Source organism: Lissotriton helveticus, chromosome 2_2, assembly GCF_964261635.1.
Source record: "Lissotriton helveticus chromosome 2_2, aLisHel1.1, whole genome shotgun sequence".
Taxonomy (NCBI): domain Eukaryota; kingdom Metazoa; phylum Chordata; class Amphibia; order Caudata; family Salamandridae; genus Lissotriton; species Lissotriton helveticus.
This window is the reverse complement of record NC_136060.1, coordinates 170839432-170858060: the sequence shown is the minus strand read 5'-3', so window position 1 is coordinate 170858060 and position 18629 is coordinate 170839432. Positions and strand designations below refer to the sequence as shown.

The window sequence follows — 18629 nt, the reverse complement described above, 5'->3', positions numbered from 1 at the left end:
ATCCTAGGACCGGTTTCTGGCTATCAGCCAGGATAGCTTGACTCCAGTGGCATGGAGAGCACGGGACTCGCATCTGAGCATACCCGTCCCACTCGGGTGACAAATGCAAAAACAACAGTTGATGGACAGAATGCAGAACAATGTCATACATTCACCCCAGTACAGAGATCTGGGCCTAAATCCATCGTTTTTTTGCTCACCACACCACTCCTGTTCAGACTTGGCCATATTCAAATAGCCCGAACTGTCAAGCCATGTCTTCCCTGGACCGGAATCAAGCATCCTAGGACCGGTTTCTGGCTGTCAGCCGTCTTCAGCCAGGATAGCTTGACTCGGTGTTTTATTTTCTTGGTTCAAATCTTTTTTTAATGCTATCATGGTAATAAGATGGATACAAACATGTATCGCTGTGCACAGTGGTCGAGCCCCTCTGTTCGAGGTGCTTTCTAGGCAAAAGTATGTGCCTTTCAAAGGAACAAACCAGTACAGAGTTCCCAACTGCCCCCACACCCTTGTACTCGCTCTTCATATATGTGATCTGATCGAACCTATCCCTGTTGCCACCCCTCTCTCCCTACCCAGGGCGCTCAAGCTGCTGCCTCGTCTCCGTGCCCTGGAAAGTCCTGTCTACGGTATGTGCGTTCCTTGTGAATATCGGTAGCAACATTTGCAAATGTTTGGGAGATGTCAGTTCATTAAACGCTGTGGAAGGCAGAGCGATGTATGAGGCCCACAGGACCCGTTACGCTCCGGGGTTTTGGGTTGCAGCCAAAGGCAGTTTATCCGTGCCCAAAATATGCCATACTATGTGCAGCCAAGCCATATGCGTGGGAACCATGTCAGTAGACAAATGGGAGTGCATCACCTCGGTCTCTACGCCCAGTGCTAAGACAGTTTGCCGACTTCTACTAGATTTTAGGGTATAGGCTTAGGAATAGAGAGGCCAAGTAGTATGTAGGATGGAAAGCGCTGAAGTTGCATTTCCATGTGGGTATGTATATCCTTCAGGATTTTGTCCCAATATCGGACCAGTTTTGGGCAGGTCCACAGGTGCAAAAGCAACCCTCCCAACACTTCTAGCTGCGAGACCGTTTTTCTCTGTGCACCCTAGCGGACGTAAGGAACCAAAATGTAGCTATCTTGGTGGCTGTTTCCACGCTTGTTGCATTGCGCATAGTGTGACATGCCTGATAGTACTGCCCCCCTCTCGTCCCCCATTCGTTATGTGTAAGAGTTTGCCCTATTTCTTTTTATCCTCGAGCCTGCTGAGGTTTTCTCTGCCTTGTGAAGCTGTGTAAGGAGGGCGTAGAGTTCTGTAATGTTACGTTGGTCTCCGTCCTTCATTGGGGGTCAATACTCAAAGGGGGTGATCGGTCTCTGCTGCGCTCCTTGCTTGATGTCGGGGTGTGCAATTCAGTGTTTGTTCTGTGAAAGCGTTCTGTTACAGGGAGCCTGTAATCAGATTTCAATTGGGCGAAAGGGATGATTCCTTCTACATTGCAGAGGTGCCCTATAAACTTATAACCGACATGCTCCCCTAAGGTAAAGGCCGTTAGATGGAGGCCCAATGTGAAATCTGGGTTGGCAATATGAGCATCATCGGTGAGGGGAGAGATGACAGGCCCCTTCGAGTGGCCACACTATCCCAGGCCGCAAGGGTGGCACTGGTAGGAGGGGAAAAGTATAGGTTCCAGGCACTCTGTTTGCGGTGAAGCCAAGGGATTTTGTACAGGTTCTCCCCTGCGATTGCACAGTCCATGAAGCACCAGTGCTTCTCTGATTCTTGGTGGTTCCACTCCACTAGGAAGGGTAGCTATGCCACCTGATAGTACTGGGAGATGTTTGGGACCTCGAAGCCCCCCTCAGTTACAGGGCAATTCCCTTCCCTAACAAAGTGGTTAAGTTCGTCCTGGAGCATCTTGAGTGTTGTCGTTGGTGTATAAGTGGGAGAACTTGGAACAGAAATAAGATCCTGGGGAGAATAGTTATTTTCAGAGCCGCTATTCACCCAAGCCAGTAAAGACGATATTTTGCCTCCACTAGGCTAGGTCCATTTTAACCTCGTGCAGTGAGTCTTGATAGTTGATTGCCACTGTATCAGTAGTGGAAGAGGCAATCTGTACCCGAGGTAAGAGAGGAAGGAGGTGGCACACGTTAATGGATAGCAGCTGCTAACTGGTCCCCAATGGGAGATGCTGTGAGAGGTATAAAGGCCTGTGACTTTTGGTGGTTGATGCTGAAGCCGGATGCGTCCCCAAAGAGCAGCAGCTCAGTGATGGGGGCCGGCAGTCAGTGTAAAGGTTTCTCTAGTGCCACTAGGACGTTGTCCGCATGCAGTGTTCTGGTATGTGGGTCTCCCCAAAGCGTACTCCGGTAATTTGTGAGTCGTTTAGAACCCTCTGAGCCATGGGCTCCATATATAGCATGAAGAACAGGGGAGACAGTGGGTGTCCTTTCCGCATTCCCCTGCATATGTGAAAGGAGTTAGGGAGTACACAAAGAGTAGCTGCTCTCAGTTCACTGTAGCTACTCAGTTTCCAATAGAGGAATCTACTCCCAAAGCCGAAGTGCCCCAGGGTAGCATCTAGTTACGGCCAGGGCACCCAGTAGAATGGGAAGGAGCATCACTTCCCTTTGTGAACGCTTGGCCTTGTCCACAAGGTGTAAGATCCTTTAGGTGTTGTCTCTGCACTGTCAGTGGGGGATGGATATCGCTTGGTTAGAATTCACGAATGTGGGCATGAGGGGATTAAGGCAGGCTGAATCCCTGTAAAAAGTGTGGGATCCACATTTATTAGTGGCAACAGGACAGTACAAGCCACAGTAGCACTTATCTGTCCCAGGCTTAGGGATAACCTTTATTAAAGCCTCTAGCATAGTGTGTGGGAGGGTCCCTGTGTATGTGTACAGGTTAAATAGTTCATAAATATTGGTGCAAGCGCCTGACAGAAGATCTTATCTAAAGAGAGATGAGAAACCGTCTGGGCCGGGTATCTTCATGATTTTCTGGACTGCAGTCTTTAAGATAACCTCCTCAATGCAGATGGGTTTGTCAAGGGACTTCGCCTGTTGTGGGGTCAGTCTAGTGGTGCATGTGTCCTGGAGGTATGTGTGACAGTTAGCGTCTTGCTGGTCTTGCGCTTCGTATATTGATTTGTAGAAGTCCCAGAGGTTAGACGCTATACGGGCGTCTCCTGAGACTTCGGGCTTCAAGGGGCACTAACCCTGTTGGCCTATTTCTTGGCACATAATTTATGGATAAGAAGCCTTGCACATTCATCTCTCAGATGAGTAATATGTGTAGTCCCTGGCATGTGGGTTGTTATGTGCCCTAGTTAGGCCCGGTAGGAATTAGTATAATACTTCAATATACATGAATCCTTCTTTCTAAAGTTGCCCCTTTTAATTACATTAACATTTGACACACATCTTCCATTTGTGATGCTTTGATTGGTTTGATAGAAACACCGACCTTGCTGACAAAGAACACTTCGTGAGAATCCTATCACACTGCTCTGGCTTCTGGTGCATGGCCTCTCGTGTGCGAAAGGCAAATGTGTTTTATTATTACATCCATATGGCAACACAGCTATCTGTAGAACACAAAGAATGACTACCTGATTGCAATCTTGACCCTAGGCTACGATACCATTTTCAATATATAGCCTTTTGTTTACTAACATAATCAGAGGAGACACTTCAGCTGGACTCGAGGGGTACCTGCATGCTGAAGCTTTCACCTAGCAGCTGACTGACTTCCCCATGAGGGGTGTCCAGTTCATCACCAAGCTTGGGTCGTACACTCTTACCCACCAGGTAAAGTGGTTAGATCATAAATATAGGGGTTTTCTTGGCAAACTATATATTCACACCCTAGACAGATAAGTTAGGGTTAGCATTGTAGGGATACGCTAGGTTGTTACAATCTCCTGTGTATACATATATAACCTGTCTCAACAAGATGGTGCAACTTTTTGTTTTATTTTCTGTTTTGACACTTGAAAAAAAAGGAATTTATTGAGCAGAGCAGAGGACCAAAATAAATAAATAAATAAATATCATAGCATTGGTCATCAGGGAGGAATAATACTCATATTTCCACAAATAGCACACATATATCATACATACAGAACACCTATACCCTATGTACAGTTAAAAGCTGGGACCCGCCAGACCAGGATATATACACCTTTAAAAGAAATGAAGCGAAGCAAAGAGTCCTCAACACCCTAAGTTCATAGGTATCAAAACAGCATTTAATTACCCCTTCACATCTAAAAACTACCCAAAGTGACTTGTGCCGGATAATCATCAAGAATACAAGTAAATCAGTAGTTCAATGGTTCCTTTTTCCATTTGACAGATCTTGGCATTATTACTACAGTACAAAATCTTTATTTGCAATTAAAAGTGCTGTGCATTAAACTGCTTAATTTTCTAAAGTGCAAACGTGCTAAAGTGCTAAAGATCTTGTGGTATAGCCAAGTTGTCAAAAAGCTTGTAAACCACTGCAAACCTTTTTGTTGCCCCAACCCGTTTAGCATATGCTTTCTCCAATCTCCTTATTCTTACCATTTTATTTACCCATTTAAGATAAGATGGAGCCTCCTCCAACCTCCAATTTTGGAGGATTAATGAGCGTGCTACTGTAGAGCAAATTGATATATACATCTCTTCAGTTCTAGTCAGTTCTGACCTAGCTTTGCTAAGTCCAAAGAGAGCCACCTCTGTTCCGGGGTTGATGTTTTTTTTAATTCGACGGGTTAATTGCTAAAAAAAATATTTTCCCAAAAGGTCTCCCTCACCTTGGGAGAGGCATCGAAAGCATTTATTATCTACTTCCGGATAACATTTATTTAATTTATCCGGAGTATAGTAAGCCAGCCATCGCAACAGTAAGGCCATCTTTTTCAAATTAGCCGCTCTTAGGGCCTTACTTCCTAATTGGGCTATTGCCTGCCATTCCTGATGAGAAAAAACGCAATTCGTTTCCCGGGTTATTTTTCCTAAAAAATCATCCACCAAGAGAAGTGCCTTATGTTTCATAAGTAAGGAATACCAATTTCCCACTCCCATCAGAGTTACTTTGAATAACGCATTAACTATGGGAGTTGAAGCCCCACTTTCCGGAAATATATATTTTTTAATATAATTTGTCATCTGCATATATTCTAAAAGCCCTGTTTTCATTCGGCTCCCTACCCTGCCTGTTACTCCTTCCCAGGGAATCATTTTATTACCGATAAGAAACTGGCCCAAATACTCAAGGCCAATATCTTTCCATATCTTAACATGGCTGGAATGAATATCCAGACCAAACCCCTTACATTCATATAATTTCAGAAAGGCAAACCCGGAAACATTTTTTGTTGTTTTATTTTCTGTTTTGACACTCGTAACTTTTACCTGCTTGTCTGTTCAACGAGAATCACTCTGGTTCAAAAAATATTAAAAACGCCCCTCTGTGTATTCTTTGTATATTTCTCTGAGCAAAAGAAAGTGACTAAGTTAAAGTTTGAAGTCTGTCAGCACGGTTCCTGAGGTAACACAGTTGTCATGTTCACTGGTTGCCATAACTGTTTGCTCCCTGTTTTGATTAGGGGGCTAACGGTGGCAGTGCGAGCTAGCTGGTCCAAGAGACAGCATATCCTAGAGGGGTGCTTGGAATCAGCCTGGCACCGTCCTAAGTTCATGTTGTCCACAACGTGCAGTACTGATTGGTGGAAACTACACAACAGGGTGTGATATCCTCCGTATGTATCCTATCCATACCTCTTGCAACTACTCCATTCCTCCTCTCAAGAGGTCCCTTGCCTGTCCAAAGCTCAGACGCGACCTGTCCATGTAATTATTTATCACTAGGTTGAGGTCACCCCTTATCAAAATTGCATGGTCAGGGGATTCAAAGATTTCCAACGCCACCCGTTTCACGAATCGCTTATGGAACTCGTTTGGGGCATAAATGGTTGTGTTGTGGTAAGTGAAAGCCCTCTCACTTGGATGTCGTATGCTAGTAGTCTGCCTTTTATTTAGGCCGTTTTATTCTCAGCCGCCCCTTGGAAGGAACGTGAAATAAGATGGCATCAACCCTCTTTCTTGGTTAGGTCGGAGGAGAAGTACTGGTGTGGGTATTGGTGGGATTTCATCCTGTGCCAGTCTTGGGTCAACAGATGCATCTGTTGAAGTAAACCAATTTCCCCACCATCCTGTTCTAATAGGGACTGTAACACTGGCCTCTTAGCTGAGCTGCTAAGGCCTCGCACATTGAAGGTAATTACCTTAATGCTAATGTGGTTGTGCACTGTCAGCCCCCAGATGTGGGCAGTGTATTTGTAGCGTGGCCAACAAGCAGGTGAGAATGGCTGCATGTGAATGTAAATAGTTTCCAGAGTCTGAGAGTGTCCGTTTGGATACAGTGAGTGTTACCGCTTATCTGCCTGAAACCTGAACAGAAACACAAGGAAACAACATAGTCAGTTAACACTGCTGGGAAAGAAATGTGCCCTGGTGGTGGATCCTGTACTGGGGGCAGTGTAGTCCACATGTGACAGTGCATCGAAAGACCTTGCACTCGTCTGTCCCCCTGCCCTTTGCCCTTTCTAAAGCAGGAAGAAGGCTGCTTAGCTATGAGGTGAGGCCCCTGCATACAATACCAGTCTAAGTCTCAGGTTTAGATTTTATCCTGACGTACAGTGTCTCCTACTAGGCTCTTTAGTATTGCTTGACGTTCAAGGGAAATATTAGTGGTGTCCGGGCATAAGCCCTTTGTCGATCTCATGACCTGGTGCCATTGGGGTGCCTGTCCCTTAGCAGTCTTGCTGGGCCTCCGTGGAGGAGAGTTCTAATCTGTATGTTCTGGAATGTTCAAGAGGCGGTGCCCCTCCACCAGGGTTTTTATTTGGTTGCGTTTATCCTCCCTGTGGATAATGATGATGAATGGGTGATCCCAGCAATAAGATTTGCCTTTATTTCTGAGCTGTTCAGTGGCGGGTCAAAATCCTCTGCATTTCATCAGTGTCGGGCCGAGATGTTTTGAAACATAGCAACTTTATGTCCTTGGAATTGAACTGAATTGAGGGTGGGCATCAGTTTCTTTTTGAAGAATAGCTGTTTTGAGTTGAAAATTGTAGAGATGACACAATGCAGGTAAGTGGAAGATTCTTTATTAAGTATAAACGCCTGACACCAAGGTACGTCTGACCGCAAGTGCCAGAGGCAAGCAACTGTCACCCAACTGTCAGCCTGCCGGTGATCAGGTAGAACACCCTGACGTCATAGTGCACCGGCAGGCAGCGCGTGCAGAGAACATGCTGCGCGTGTAATGATAACAAAGCACAGTTAAATAAACACTACACATCTCCCTTCCTAACAACAAGGGAACCCATGGATAACATGAGTGATTGCAGATGGGAAGAGAAGAACCCGCAGCTAATCACACACGTAATCTTGTAATTTAGCTGGAGGCTTAACTACTCTTCCATATCGGCTTACACTGGGTTCATCCTCACAACTGTCGTCCTGTGACGCGACATCTTCATAAATAGAATCCTCGGAATCCGACCCAATATCACTGTTGGTCAGACACCTGTACTTCTCTAATGCTAACTTGCTCTGACCACTACTCCCGTCTTCCAACCGTGACGTACCTGAGTTGTCCTCAATCTCAGAAAACACCTCGTATGTACCCAAAGATACAACGTCGGTACCCTCTGGTCGAGACCCCTCAGCTCCAACACGGTCCAGAATCCAATCGTAGTCCTGAGAACAGGAAACTTCATTGTCTTTCATAACAGAATCGTAGACACACTCTCCACCTCCCTCCTTGCATAAGGACAAAGCAGAAAAATGCCATGACTTCCCATCGCTTAAGAGGGCTGAATTACAGAACACTTTTTTTACTTCCATAGGTTGAGAGTATTGTCTTTTTCCCTTCCTGGCGATCCTTGCACTTTTTACCCTCACATAGTCGCCTTCTTTAATGCTAATTCTTTTACTAGCATGTTTACTGTCAAAGTACTTCTTGCAAATTGCTTGCGACTTTTTTACATTTTCCTGTATTTTTTCCGGAGACCACATGACTCTTTCTGTTTTGGCCCAACTTATGTTATCCTTTGTGATTGGTGTCCTTCCTCTCAAAAGTACAAAAGGACTGGTGCCAGTTGATACACACGGTGTAACTCGGAATGACCAAAGATTCTTTACTATTTGCTTTCTCCATGACATGTTATTCTGGTTTGCCAGTTGGATTATTCCTTTAATCACTCGATTAAACCTTTCTACAGCACCATTACCAGCCGGATGGTACACAGATGTAGTTTTGTGCTCAATACCATGTTTCTCCAGAAACTCCTTGAATTCTTTAGAAATGAACTGTGGGCCGTTGTCCGAAACAATGCATTTAGGCAGTCCCTCCCTCAGGAAAAGTTTGCGCAAAAACCCTACAACACTTTTTGCATCAGCTTCCTGCACCACTTCTACTTCTGGCCACTTTGAGAAATGGTCAACAAGAACAATCAGATACAACAGTTCATCTCTTTCTCTAATCGGACCACACAAATCTATACCTAGTCTGACCCATGGCATGTTTGGACAAGATAGTGGTTGAAGAGGTGGTCTCAAAGTCTGTTTTGTCTTATCTGAATTTTCGCAGGCCGCACAATTTCTTACGCTTCTTTCAATATCCAAGTCATACCCTGGCCACCAGTAAGAATTTCTGACTCTACTCTTGGTCTTACCAATCCCAAGGTGTCCTTCATGGCAAATGTCTAAGAGTTTTGGACGTAGATCCCTAGGCGGAATCATCTTTCCACTCCTTAAAATAAGTTCACCTTCCACTGACAGTTCATTCCTGAGTTCCCAAAAAGGACGTAATCGAGCTGGTATTTTCCTCTTGTCCGGCCAGCCCGCCCTTATGTATTTTTTCACTTCAAGTAAAGTTTCATCCTTTTCCATCATTCCTGACCACTCCCCAACCGAAATACACTGCACCTCCTCCAGAATGTTTGCAATACAGAAAGTGTCTATACCTGAAACCTGTTCTTCATCATACGGAAGGGGCAAACGGCTTAGACAGTCTGCCACCTTGTTTCTCACTCCAGGGAGGTATTCAACCTCATAGTTATACTCTAACAATTTCATGGAAATCCTAGATAATCTGGGGGAAGCAACCAGGAGACCCTTTGTGGACAGCACCTTTATCAAAGGTTTGTGATCGCTTCTAAGGGTGATGTTATACCCCCAAATGTATTGTCTGAAATGGTTAAGTGCCCACGCACACGCTAGTGCCTCCCTCTCAATCACGGAATACCTCACCTCCGTGGGAGTGATTGACCGAGAGGCAAAAGCAACGGTAACTTCTTTACCCTCTCCACTGACCTGTGAAAGAACTGCACCCAACCCCTTGTTGCTAGCGTCTGTGGTAACTATGCTCTTCAGGGAGGGGTTAAATCCTTGAAGGGGTGGAGCACCACAAATGTCTTCCTTTATCCTTCTAAACGCCTCCTCACAAACTGCATCCCACTCAAATTTATTTTTTTGCTTAATGAGTTCCCTTAAATGTAAGGTTTTAGAAGAAAAGTTCCTCACAAACTTAGCATAGAATTCAGACAACCCTAAGAATGCTCTCACCTCATCTTTATTCTGGGGTGCAGGCGCATCCCTAATTGCTGCCAGCAGCTCTTCTTTAGGTCTTATACCATCCCCATCAATCTCATGCCCTAAATAGGTGACCTTATTGGCAGCAAGTTTGCATTTACGTAGATCTGCCGTGAGCCCATGATGTTCCAGCAACCCTAGGACCCTGTTTAACTTGGCATCATGGTCACCTCTGCTTTTGCCTGTTATCATGATGTCGTCCTGGAAAATCAACAAATCTTTTTCACCTTTAAAGAGTTCACTCATTAATCTCTGAAACATGGCCGCAGCAGAGGCCAGACCAAAAGGTACTCTCTTGAATCTATAACACCCCATTGGGGTCACAAATGTAGTAAGACTTCTGCTATTGGGATGCAATGCCACCTGGTGGTAAGCGGAGCTAAGGTCAATTGTAGAAAACCATTTAGCACCATTTGTAAGGGACAGCATCTCACTAATCTTTGGCAAGGGAAATTGATCTACCAAAATGTTTTTATTCAAATCGCGAAGATCAATGCAAAGGCGAAGCTTGCCATTAGACCTCCTCGCGACCACCAATGGCGAAACCCACTCTGCCGATTCCACCGGTTCAATAATTCCCTCCTTCTGCAACTTTTTAAGTTCATTTTCCACTTCACCAATGATAGAAAATGGTATATTCCTAGACTTGTGTATGCAGGGTATGGCGTCCCTCTTAAGTTTTATTTCGTGGACGAAACCTCTAAGCTTCCCAATGTTCTCTGAAAATACCCCAGGAAACCTTTTCTTATAGAAATCGTTACAATCTTCTTCAGTCTGTAAAATGAGGACAGGATCTGGACTGTTGGGATCTAGAATAATACCCAATTCTCCCTGATCCATCCATCCTAACACGGATGGACCCACTTTGGAGACGTACAGTTTGCAAAATGCTTGACGGGATTTAAATATGAACTCGAGTTCCCTAAAACCTAGCATTTCAATGGGTTGATAATTGAACGATTTTGGAAAAATATCTGGTTTCAATAATTTTTTCCCTAACACCGGTACAAATTTCTCCATCCATACTTCCTCATTCACTATGGTATATGGCGAGCCCGAATCTGCCACAATGGACACATCAACCCCACCAATATTCATGTCACAGATAGGTTTCTTTTTCTTGTTTAGCCTGTCTTCTACAATTAACACAAATAAGTTCATATCATCCTCATCTGAAGATGTAACCCTTTCTTCTTCCTCTGAAATTATCGCTTTTACATTTGTATTGCCCTTCTGTTTCTTAGGACACATTAAACCAAAATGTCCTACCATACCGCAATTAGAACATTTTTGCCTCACTGCTGGACAAGACCTGTCATTGGCTAAATGGTATCTACTGCCGCATCTATAACATCTTCTCTCATCTGATAGTTTACTTTTATGGACAGTATCTTTACCCTTCTCGTATCCAGAACCTGGTTTTACATAGCTCCTCTTAGAACTTATGACTTTTGCTACAGTAGATTTATCCTCAACAGAGGACTTCTCTTCCAGTAATACTGCCCTTGCACATCTCCCTGTTAATTCTGTACATTTTACAATTTCAACTACCTCCTCCAAAGGTAATTCACCTTTGGCCCACAATTTTTCCTGTACATGTTTATTTGAGGATCTCATAACGACTTGGTCACGGATAAGTTCATCATGTAATGCCCCAAATCTACAGGTAAGTGCTAAGTTTTTCAACGCAGCAACATAATCTTCAACAGATTCTTCCTGTGTTTGCTTGCGTTGAAAAAACTTGAATCTGTTAACAGAGATAGAGATGGTAGGCTTGAAATACAAAGTCAAATCTTCTAATGCATTTTCATAAACATCACCAGTCCTAGTTTTCTTGTTTATCTTATTATATATTTTCATCGCCTTTGCTCCCAGACAGTGAAGTAGGATTCTCTTTTTCTTTTCCGGGGTCAACTCCTCTTCCCCCTCAAAAGTAGATAAATAATTCTCAAAATACTCCCTCCACTCCTCCCATTTGAGCGCATCATCCCCAGTAGATGGTATGAAAGGTTGTGGAGGTGATAGATTCCAAACATTACCTGTAGCCATCCTATACGTTACCTACTCTTCAAAATAGCGAAAGAATAATAATATTTAACAATATTATCTAACTGAATCAACCCTCAGGACACTTTATAAATTATAATAGTGTATTTTCCATTCCATTCTGTAGAAAATCCTACAAAGTCATTGACCAGAAATTTACTGTCAGTTTTTTTTTTTTTTTTTTAGTCTCTAAACAGTAAAGATGTGCGCATCATCGGTAGTAATAACACGCCACTCTTCCTTGCGAAAGCAAAGTTAATTGCTAAGAGGGCAAATCTTCCTTGAATCTGCCCCTCAACGCAAAGAAAACAGCTTTACCATTCAATCAATAGGTGTGCGTATCACCAGCAGATGACACACACGAAAAGCACTTCTAAAAATGGCCGCCGACGTAGCCTCACGCCGCGTTCCAATGACGTCACCAACCAATTTGACAGGAATTCAGGCTTTCCGTGTAGATGCGCAGGAGGGCGGGAATCACATCAATTTCCACATACGAAGGCGCTCCTCACTCAAGCGTCGTCTTCTGCCCCTCTTCCACGCCGTCTCAGACTGACACGCCGTCTCAGCAGGCGAAAGCAATAATAGACAGGCAGACCATCTCCTCACAAGTTCGGCCCTTCAGTCTCCGCAAACAGCATTCAGCGAGAGGACGAGGAGCAACCAGAACTCAAAATTGCAGGCAGTGTACAACGGGAACCCCCCGAGACACTCTTCAGTCCTACAAACTTCCTCATTCACGCACAGGATAAAACATTCAAAAGGGCAGTTGTGGCTCACCCTTTAATTCCTGCTTCATCGCCTGTGATTCGAACGAGGGTAAACAGATGTATCTTGAGAACAGTGACGCTGCTATGCGTTTCACTTCTCCTCACCAGTCTCACACGTCGGAAGGTCAGCAGATCATACTCCAAAAGATGGAATTCCAACGAAGTGATTACGGATCAAGACGTACCCAACGCCGACTTCGCGTAAATAATTTCCCGTGGGTTCCTTGTGGTGTCAAGCTCTCCGCCTCGTCGCCACTTGTAGAGATGACACAATGCAGGTAAGTGGAAGATTCTTTATTAAGTATAAACGCCTGACACCAAGGTACGTCTGACCGCAAGTGCCAGAGGCAAGCAACTGTCACCCAACTGTCAGCCTGCCGGTGATCAGGTAGAACACCCTGACGTCATAGTGCACCGGCAGGCAGCGCGTGCAGAGAACATGCTGCGCGTGTAATGATAACAAAGCACAGTTAAATAAACACTACAAAAATCATGAACGCATGTGAGGGATTCTGAAGGACACCCCCCGCCAGCACTTGCGCAGCCCACTGTGTGTGCTCGGTCTAGCTGTATGGTGATCTCCACTCCGGGTCCAGTATCTGGTGATGGAGGGCCTGTGCATAGCCCAATATATCCAAACCCTTCCGCTCCGAATGGTGCGCTCCAGGTCCTCTGTGTGGGTTTGAAGGGCAGAATGCTATTTTTGTAGTCGCAGAACTTCTTGTTGCACGTGTTTAAGTTACTCACTTTGCTTTCTTTCATTGTCCTCTAGTACAGATATTGATGCCGATTACCTCCAGCTCATGTTTGTTTTACATTTCTCAAGTCCTGCAACAGATCCCACTTCACTGTTTGGAGGTCTTTGCGTAGGAAGGTGAAAAGAGATTCCATAAATGCCCTAGTCAGGGGCAGCTCCCCCCATTCCCTGTAGTGGTGCATCGTGGATACTGCTGGCTATCCTTAGTAGGCATTCCCAAAGGGCATGTGAGCATATGTTGTAGGATGTAGTCATTCTTGCGCCATGCCACCACCATAATGAGATATCAGAAGGGCCTGCTGGCCAAGCAGTAGTAGTAGGGTCACTCAGACCACTCCCATCTCGATCGTCACCCCCGCATCCTGCTTGTTGGGTGGTCCAAGGTCTGTACTGGAGTGCATGCTCATTAGGAAGGGCGTACTATGCTGCACTGGATCTGAAGGGCTACAGAGAGTGAAGAGCCTGCAGCCCATGTACCACCTCACCCCCTTACCCCCCGCATGACCGTAGGCCAGAGGCATGTCCCTGCACTTAAGCCGCAGGGAGATCTGTGCATGTTGTGCTCACTTCACGGGAGTAATGTGCTAGAGTTCGGACACCTCGATAAAACCAGAAGCCCTCAGCAGGTGTACGAAGGGGTTAGCTCATGCCCACAGCTTGCGGGCTGTCTGCGCATCTTGGCCCTTGGCGCAATCAACATTGTGTCAGACACTAAGCTGCGAAGTCTTGTAGTGTGTCTGCACTCCCACTTATGTGTCTGGAGGGGTCTTGTCTGGGATGTGGTCACTCTAGGACTCCAGTTCCGCTGATCTGGGCAGCTTTTTGCTGCAGGCAGGTGGAGGAGCGACAGCAGCCTCTTACGTAGCCACCATCTTGTGCATGCCGCCTCCTTTTTTTTTTTTTTTCATTCAGGTATGTCTTCAGCTTTTTTCTAAATTGGATGGCGTTTGTAGTGGTTCTGATGGATACAGGGATACCTAACTGGGGAAGGAATGCTGCTTTATATTTTTTGTTTGTTTTTTAGCGTGATAGACATTGAGCCTACCATGAAGGCTTTGTAGGTGATGCAGCTGGGTTTGAAGATGGTGCTGGCTGACAAGGGGAACGAGTGTAATTCCATCATGGCGGACATGATGTGATCATAAATGTTTAGGCCCTTAATGAACCATGCTGTGTCATATAGGATGCCATTAGGTTGGGCCATTATCTAGTCCGAGATGCCTAAGCGTGGCGCATGGCCACCATTCTGCTGCAGGATTATGAAGGATTGAACAGCTGTTCTGAAGTCACTTTCTGGTAGAAATGGTTTTATTTTCTTCAATAGAGAGAGTTGGTGCCCGGCCATCTCTGTATTCTTGGCAGTGATTTGGCACGGGTGGTAGTTGGTGTTAAACTTTGTTCTAGTTCTTACGATGGAGCTAGTTTTTGACTAGTTATTGCTTGTATTTTTTAGTGAATATTAATGATGAATTTTGTTTTCGTTCCAGCATCCAGGAGGTTCGGAAATTGCAATGCGCTCATGTACTTACTACCTGTCAAGCGACTTCCAATTCAGTCATCACAAATTCGTGTGTTTTCTTCTGATGACCAGAAAGACAACTCTGGATCACAGGAATCTAAAGGACCAAATCCAGCAGGAAAATCTACTACTGGTATGATTATTTGATTGACCATGTTATAAAAACCGAAAGTTATAACTTAAAACCTAATTTCCATGAAAATAAACAATTCAACCTGTTAGTGATTGGCTGCTGCATTATCAGATATAGTTGACCATAATCTATGGGGATTTGTCTGTTTAGGATTTTGCTAGAATCACATGACAAAATAGTGAAGCCTATCATCCCCTATTGATCTTTCATTATGATCACCTGGCATTCTGTTTAAATCTGTTCTTGTGTAAAATGATTGGAACCGATCATTTTCCAGTTGACTGGATAGCTCCCATCTCGCTGTTTCACTGGGAGTTTGATTTGAGTTTCTCAGAAATGGCTCTGGTTAACATGCTGTCTCCCTTCTGTATCCTTAACATTATGTGACCTAATTGTATGTTGCCAGATTAGTAATGTGAATGTATGTTACTAATCACCTTGTTTAAGTAGTTTGTAATGTTGTTGGCAAGACTGCTGGTGATGTTTATTGACCATTAATTTATATATTTTGAAAATTATCTTTTTTCATATAGGAGACTAAGTTATTATGTCTTTAAAGTATAAGCTGAAACGTGATGAACTTGGTAATTCCTGTGGAGTGGAAGAAAGCCATAGTATTGCCAATAAGGAAAAAACAGAATGTAAGCATGGAGGTGCTGGAAAATCTCAGACCCATTTCCTTGTTGCCATACGTGGCGAAGGTGGCGGAGAAGGTGGTCAATACCCAGCTGACGGAACATCTTGAGAGGTGGAATTTACTTCATCCCTCTCAGTCAGGTTTCAGGGTAGGCTATTCCACGGAGACGGCGCTCCTGAGAGCCACTGAGACTTTAAGAGCTGGGGCAGATGTAGGCCAAACTATGGCCCTGATCATGCTCGACCTAAGTGCGGCTTTTGACACCGTAGCACATTCCATTCTGCTGCGGTGTCTGAACGAAGCCGGGGTCGTTGGTCCTGCGCTGCGCTGGTTGCAGTCGTTCCTCACGGAAAGATGTTTCCAGGTACAGCAAGGGACATGTCGGTCAGTGGAGATGCCATTAGATCAGGGAGTGCCTCAGGGCTCAGCATTGAGCCCCACTCTTTTTAATCTTTATATGGCCTCCCTGGCGAAGGTGGTACAATCATTTGGGGTGGAATTGGTATCGTACGCCGACGACACCCAGCTGCTGATCTCCCTATCGCAGAACACCTCTAACACTCCAGCCAACTTTAAATCCTGCATGCAGGCATTGGCTGAGTGGATGGACTCCCATTGTCTAAAACTCAATGGCTCTAAAACAGAGGTGTTGGTGGTGGGGGGGAAAAGTGAAAACTGGTCAGCTGAGTGGTGGCCGGCGTGCCTGGGTCCTGTTCCCACACCCTGTGAGGAGGCCAAGAATTTAGGAATCTGGATGAATCCCTCTCTCTCATACGAGGGCCACATAAGGCGGTTGGTAGGCAAATGTTTCGGAGTCCTAAAGACCCTAAATAAAACCCTAGACCTCCTACCCATAGCGGCCAGAAAGACACTAACTCAGGCACTGGTGACCTCGCGGTTGGACTATGGAAACATACTGTTCCTAGGGGCAACCGAGGGGAGCCTAGGCCGCCTTCAGGTTATACAAAACTCCGCCGCCAGGCTGGTGCTAAGAAGACCTAGGAGAGCCAACTCGCAAAAGGCACTGGATGCGCTTCATTGGTTGCCTGTGAAGAAACGTGTGCTGTTTAAGTGCCTCCTCTTCTGTCACCGAATTGTCTGGGACAGGTCGCCCGATTACCTGAAGGATTTAGTCAATCGCTATGAACCGACCAGGACTCTCCGTTCGGAGGGTGCCGGACTGCTGATAGTCCCCAGGATAAGGAAGGCCAGATTAGGCGGGCGTTCCTTTGCGCTACATGCAGCTCAACAATGGAATAAACTTCCCCTTGTACTGAGACTGGAGAACAGTGAATCACGGTTTAGATCCCTACTTAAAACTCATCTATACACGGCTTAGAGCTAAGGACCTCATGTCATGCTGCTCACTGATGGCTTTAGCGCGGGGACACGCCGTGATGGCGTTACTGAGCGCTCTACAAGCTTTTTATATTATTATTATATTATTATTAATGTTAGTGGCTGAACATTAAACTTCAAAAGAGACCATTGAAATTTGAGGGGGGCTATGACATGCCTGTGATTTATATTGAGTTGTGTCTTAGCATTTGCTGTATTTAAGCTTGAAGTAAACAAAAACGTGATGGAAGGGACACCTGAATTCATCTCAGCCATTTGGAATTACTGGTAAATACCAGTCCATTGTTCTTTTGCCCACAATGGCACTGTAAATTAAACCCAACTATATGCAAATCCGCCTTGACCTTCTCCAATAGAAACATTCCAGCCCGAACTGCCATGCCAGGTCCTCTCTGAAATGGAACAAGCAACCTGAGACTGTTTCACACTAATTAAGGTTCTTCAGTCAGGTGTAGGTTGTCCCTTTGGTAAGGTGAGAAAAGGACCTACAACTGGTCATACTCATCACACTTGGGTCATGGCCAAGGCAGAGATTACATTCAGAACATGCCTTGAGCATTCTTGGTGCCAATTGCCAGTGTGTGGTTTGAAAGCTAATGATTCTATTTTGACATTTTGTAATGAAAATACCCAGAGATATGCTTACTAAGTATATATAAAAAGGTTTTATCCACTTTGCACTGGTTTGGGTAATCTAAGCTTGGTAATGTGTGTTGGTGTGTGTTTAATTTTTTTTTTTTTAATCTTGTTTTATGCAAGCATTATTTATTAAAACGAAGGGAAGGTGGTTTTTGTACAGGCATCTTGTGATTGTTACACTTGGATCCTTCATTTTAGCATTCCGGTTCTGATGGTCATAGTCTTGTGTTCTTGTCAAAGCTGGTCATTTTAGCAGAGTTGTCCGAAGCTTCTTGATGTAGAGTGAGGGTCTGTTGCTTCCCTTTTTTATTCTCCGAATCCAGTGTTGAAAGGGGAGAAGAGGAACATAAAAGATAGCAGACTAAAGAAAACGTCAATTTCGTGAGAGGGAAAAAATCTGATGTAGCAAAAAAACTGTTAGGATTAACAGGCAGAATAATTTCATTCTCAAATGGAGATCATGAGGACAGGAGGCCGAAGAACAACGAAGACTGGGGCTTTCTTAGGCAAGCAACAAGCAGGAGAGCTGGATTCTCAATCCTATTCTTTTTCATCTTCTTTTCATCTTTAATTTCATAATATTACAGGTGGACAATTCCAAAATGTGCAACAGCCTACGCATTTCGTCCCTTTATTTTCACACAGGCTGGGCTTTCTTTGGCGTCGTAGGTGACTGCCGGTGCTCATAGCCCTGCCTTTAGCACACCCCGGCCTTCAGTGCAGACGGCTGCCTGTCCGGAGCTGGGGTCTATGCCGTTCTGGCGCCGTAGGCTCGCCTCCCCGGCTCTGCCTCTGCTTCTTTCTCTGTAGTCGGAGCCTGACGTGGTTGAGGCGGAGCCGGCGCTGGAGCGGCGTCGGAAGCTTGCCTCTCCGGCGCCTTCTCCTTCTTCGGAAGGGGATCTTGTCGTGGTTCCGGTGCAGACTCGACGCCGGATGCTGCTGAGTCTGTGACTGACTAGGCACGATCGGCTCCGGCATGCGTCGTTTTGGTGCTGTGTTGACACCAGGTTGTGGACTTCTCTGGAGGCCTCTAGAGAGAGTTCGGCGCAGGCCTGGACTGGCTGTTGCGGGCACCGGGCAATCCCCCGGTGGACGGAAGGGTGGTTTTGGGCCCT

At 45.2% G+C, this 18629-nt stretch overlaps 1 protein-coding gene across 2 annotated transcripts in view; it reads left to right on the top strand.

The window, feature by feature from the left end:
• SLC30A9 (solute carrier family 30 member 9) overlaps nucleotides 1–18629 on the top strand; it is a 680727-nt gene that overhangs the window by 61005 nt on the left and 601093 nt on the right. For both annotated transcript variants that reach the window (XM_078678253.1, XM_078678252.1), the window contains exon 2: nucleotides 14715–14879. In XM_078678253.1, the coding sequence (XP_078534379.1) occupies nucleotides 14715–14879 (165 nt within the window). The remainder of the gene's footprint in view (nucleotides 1–14714; nucleotides 14880–18629) is intronic.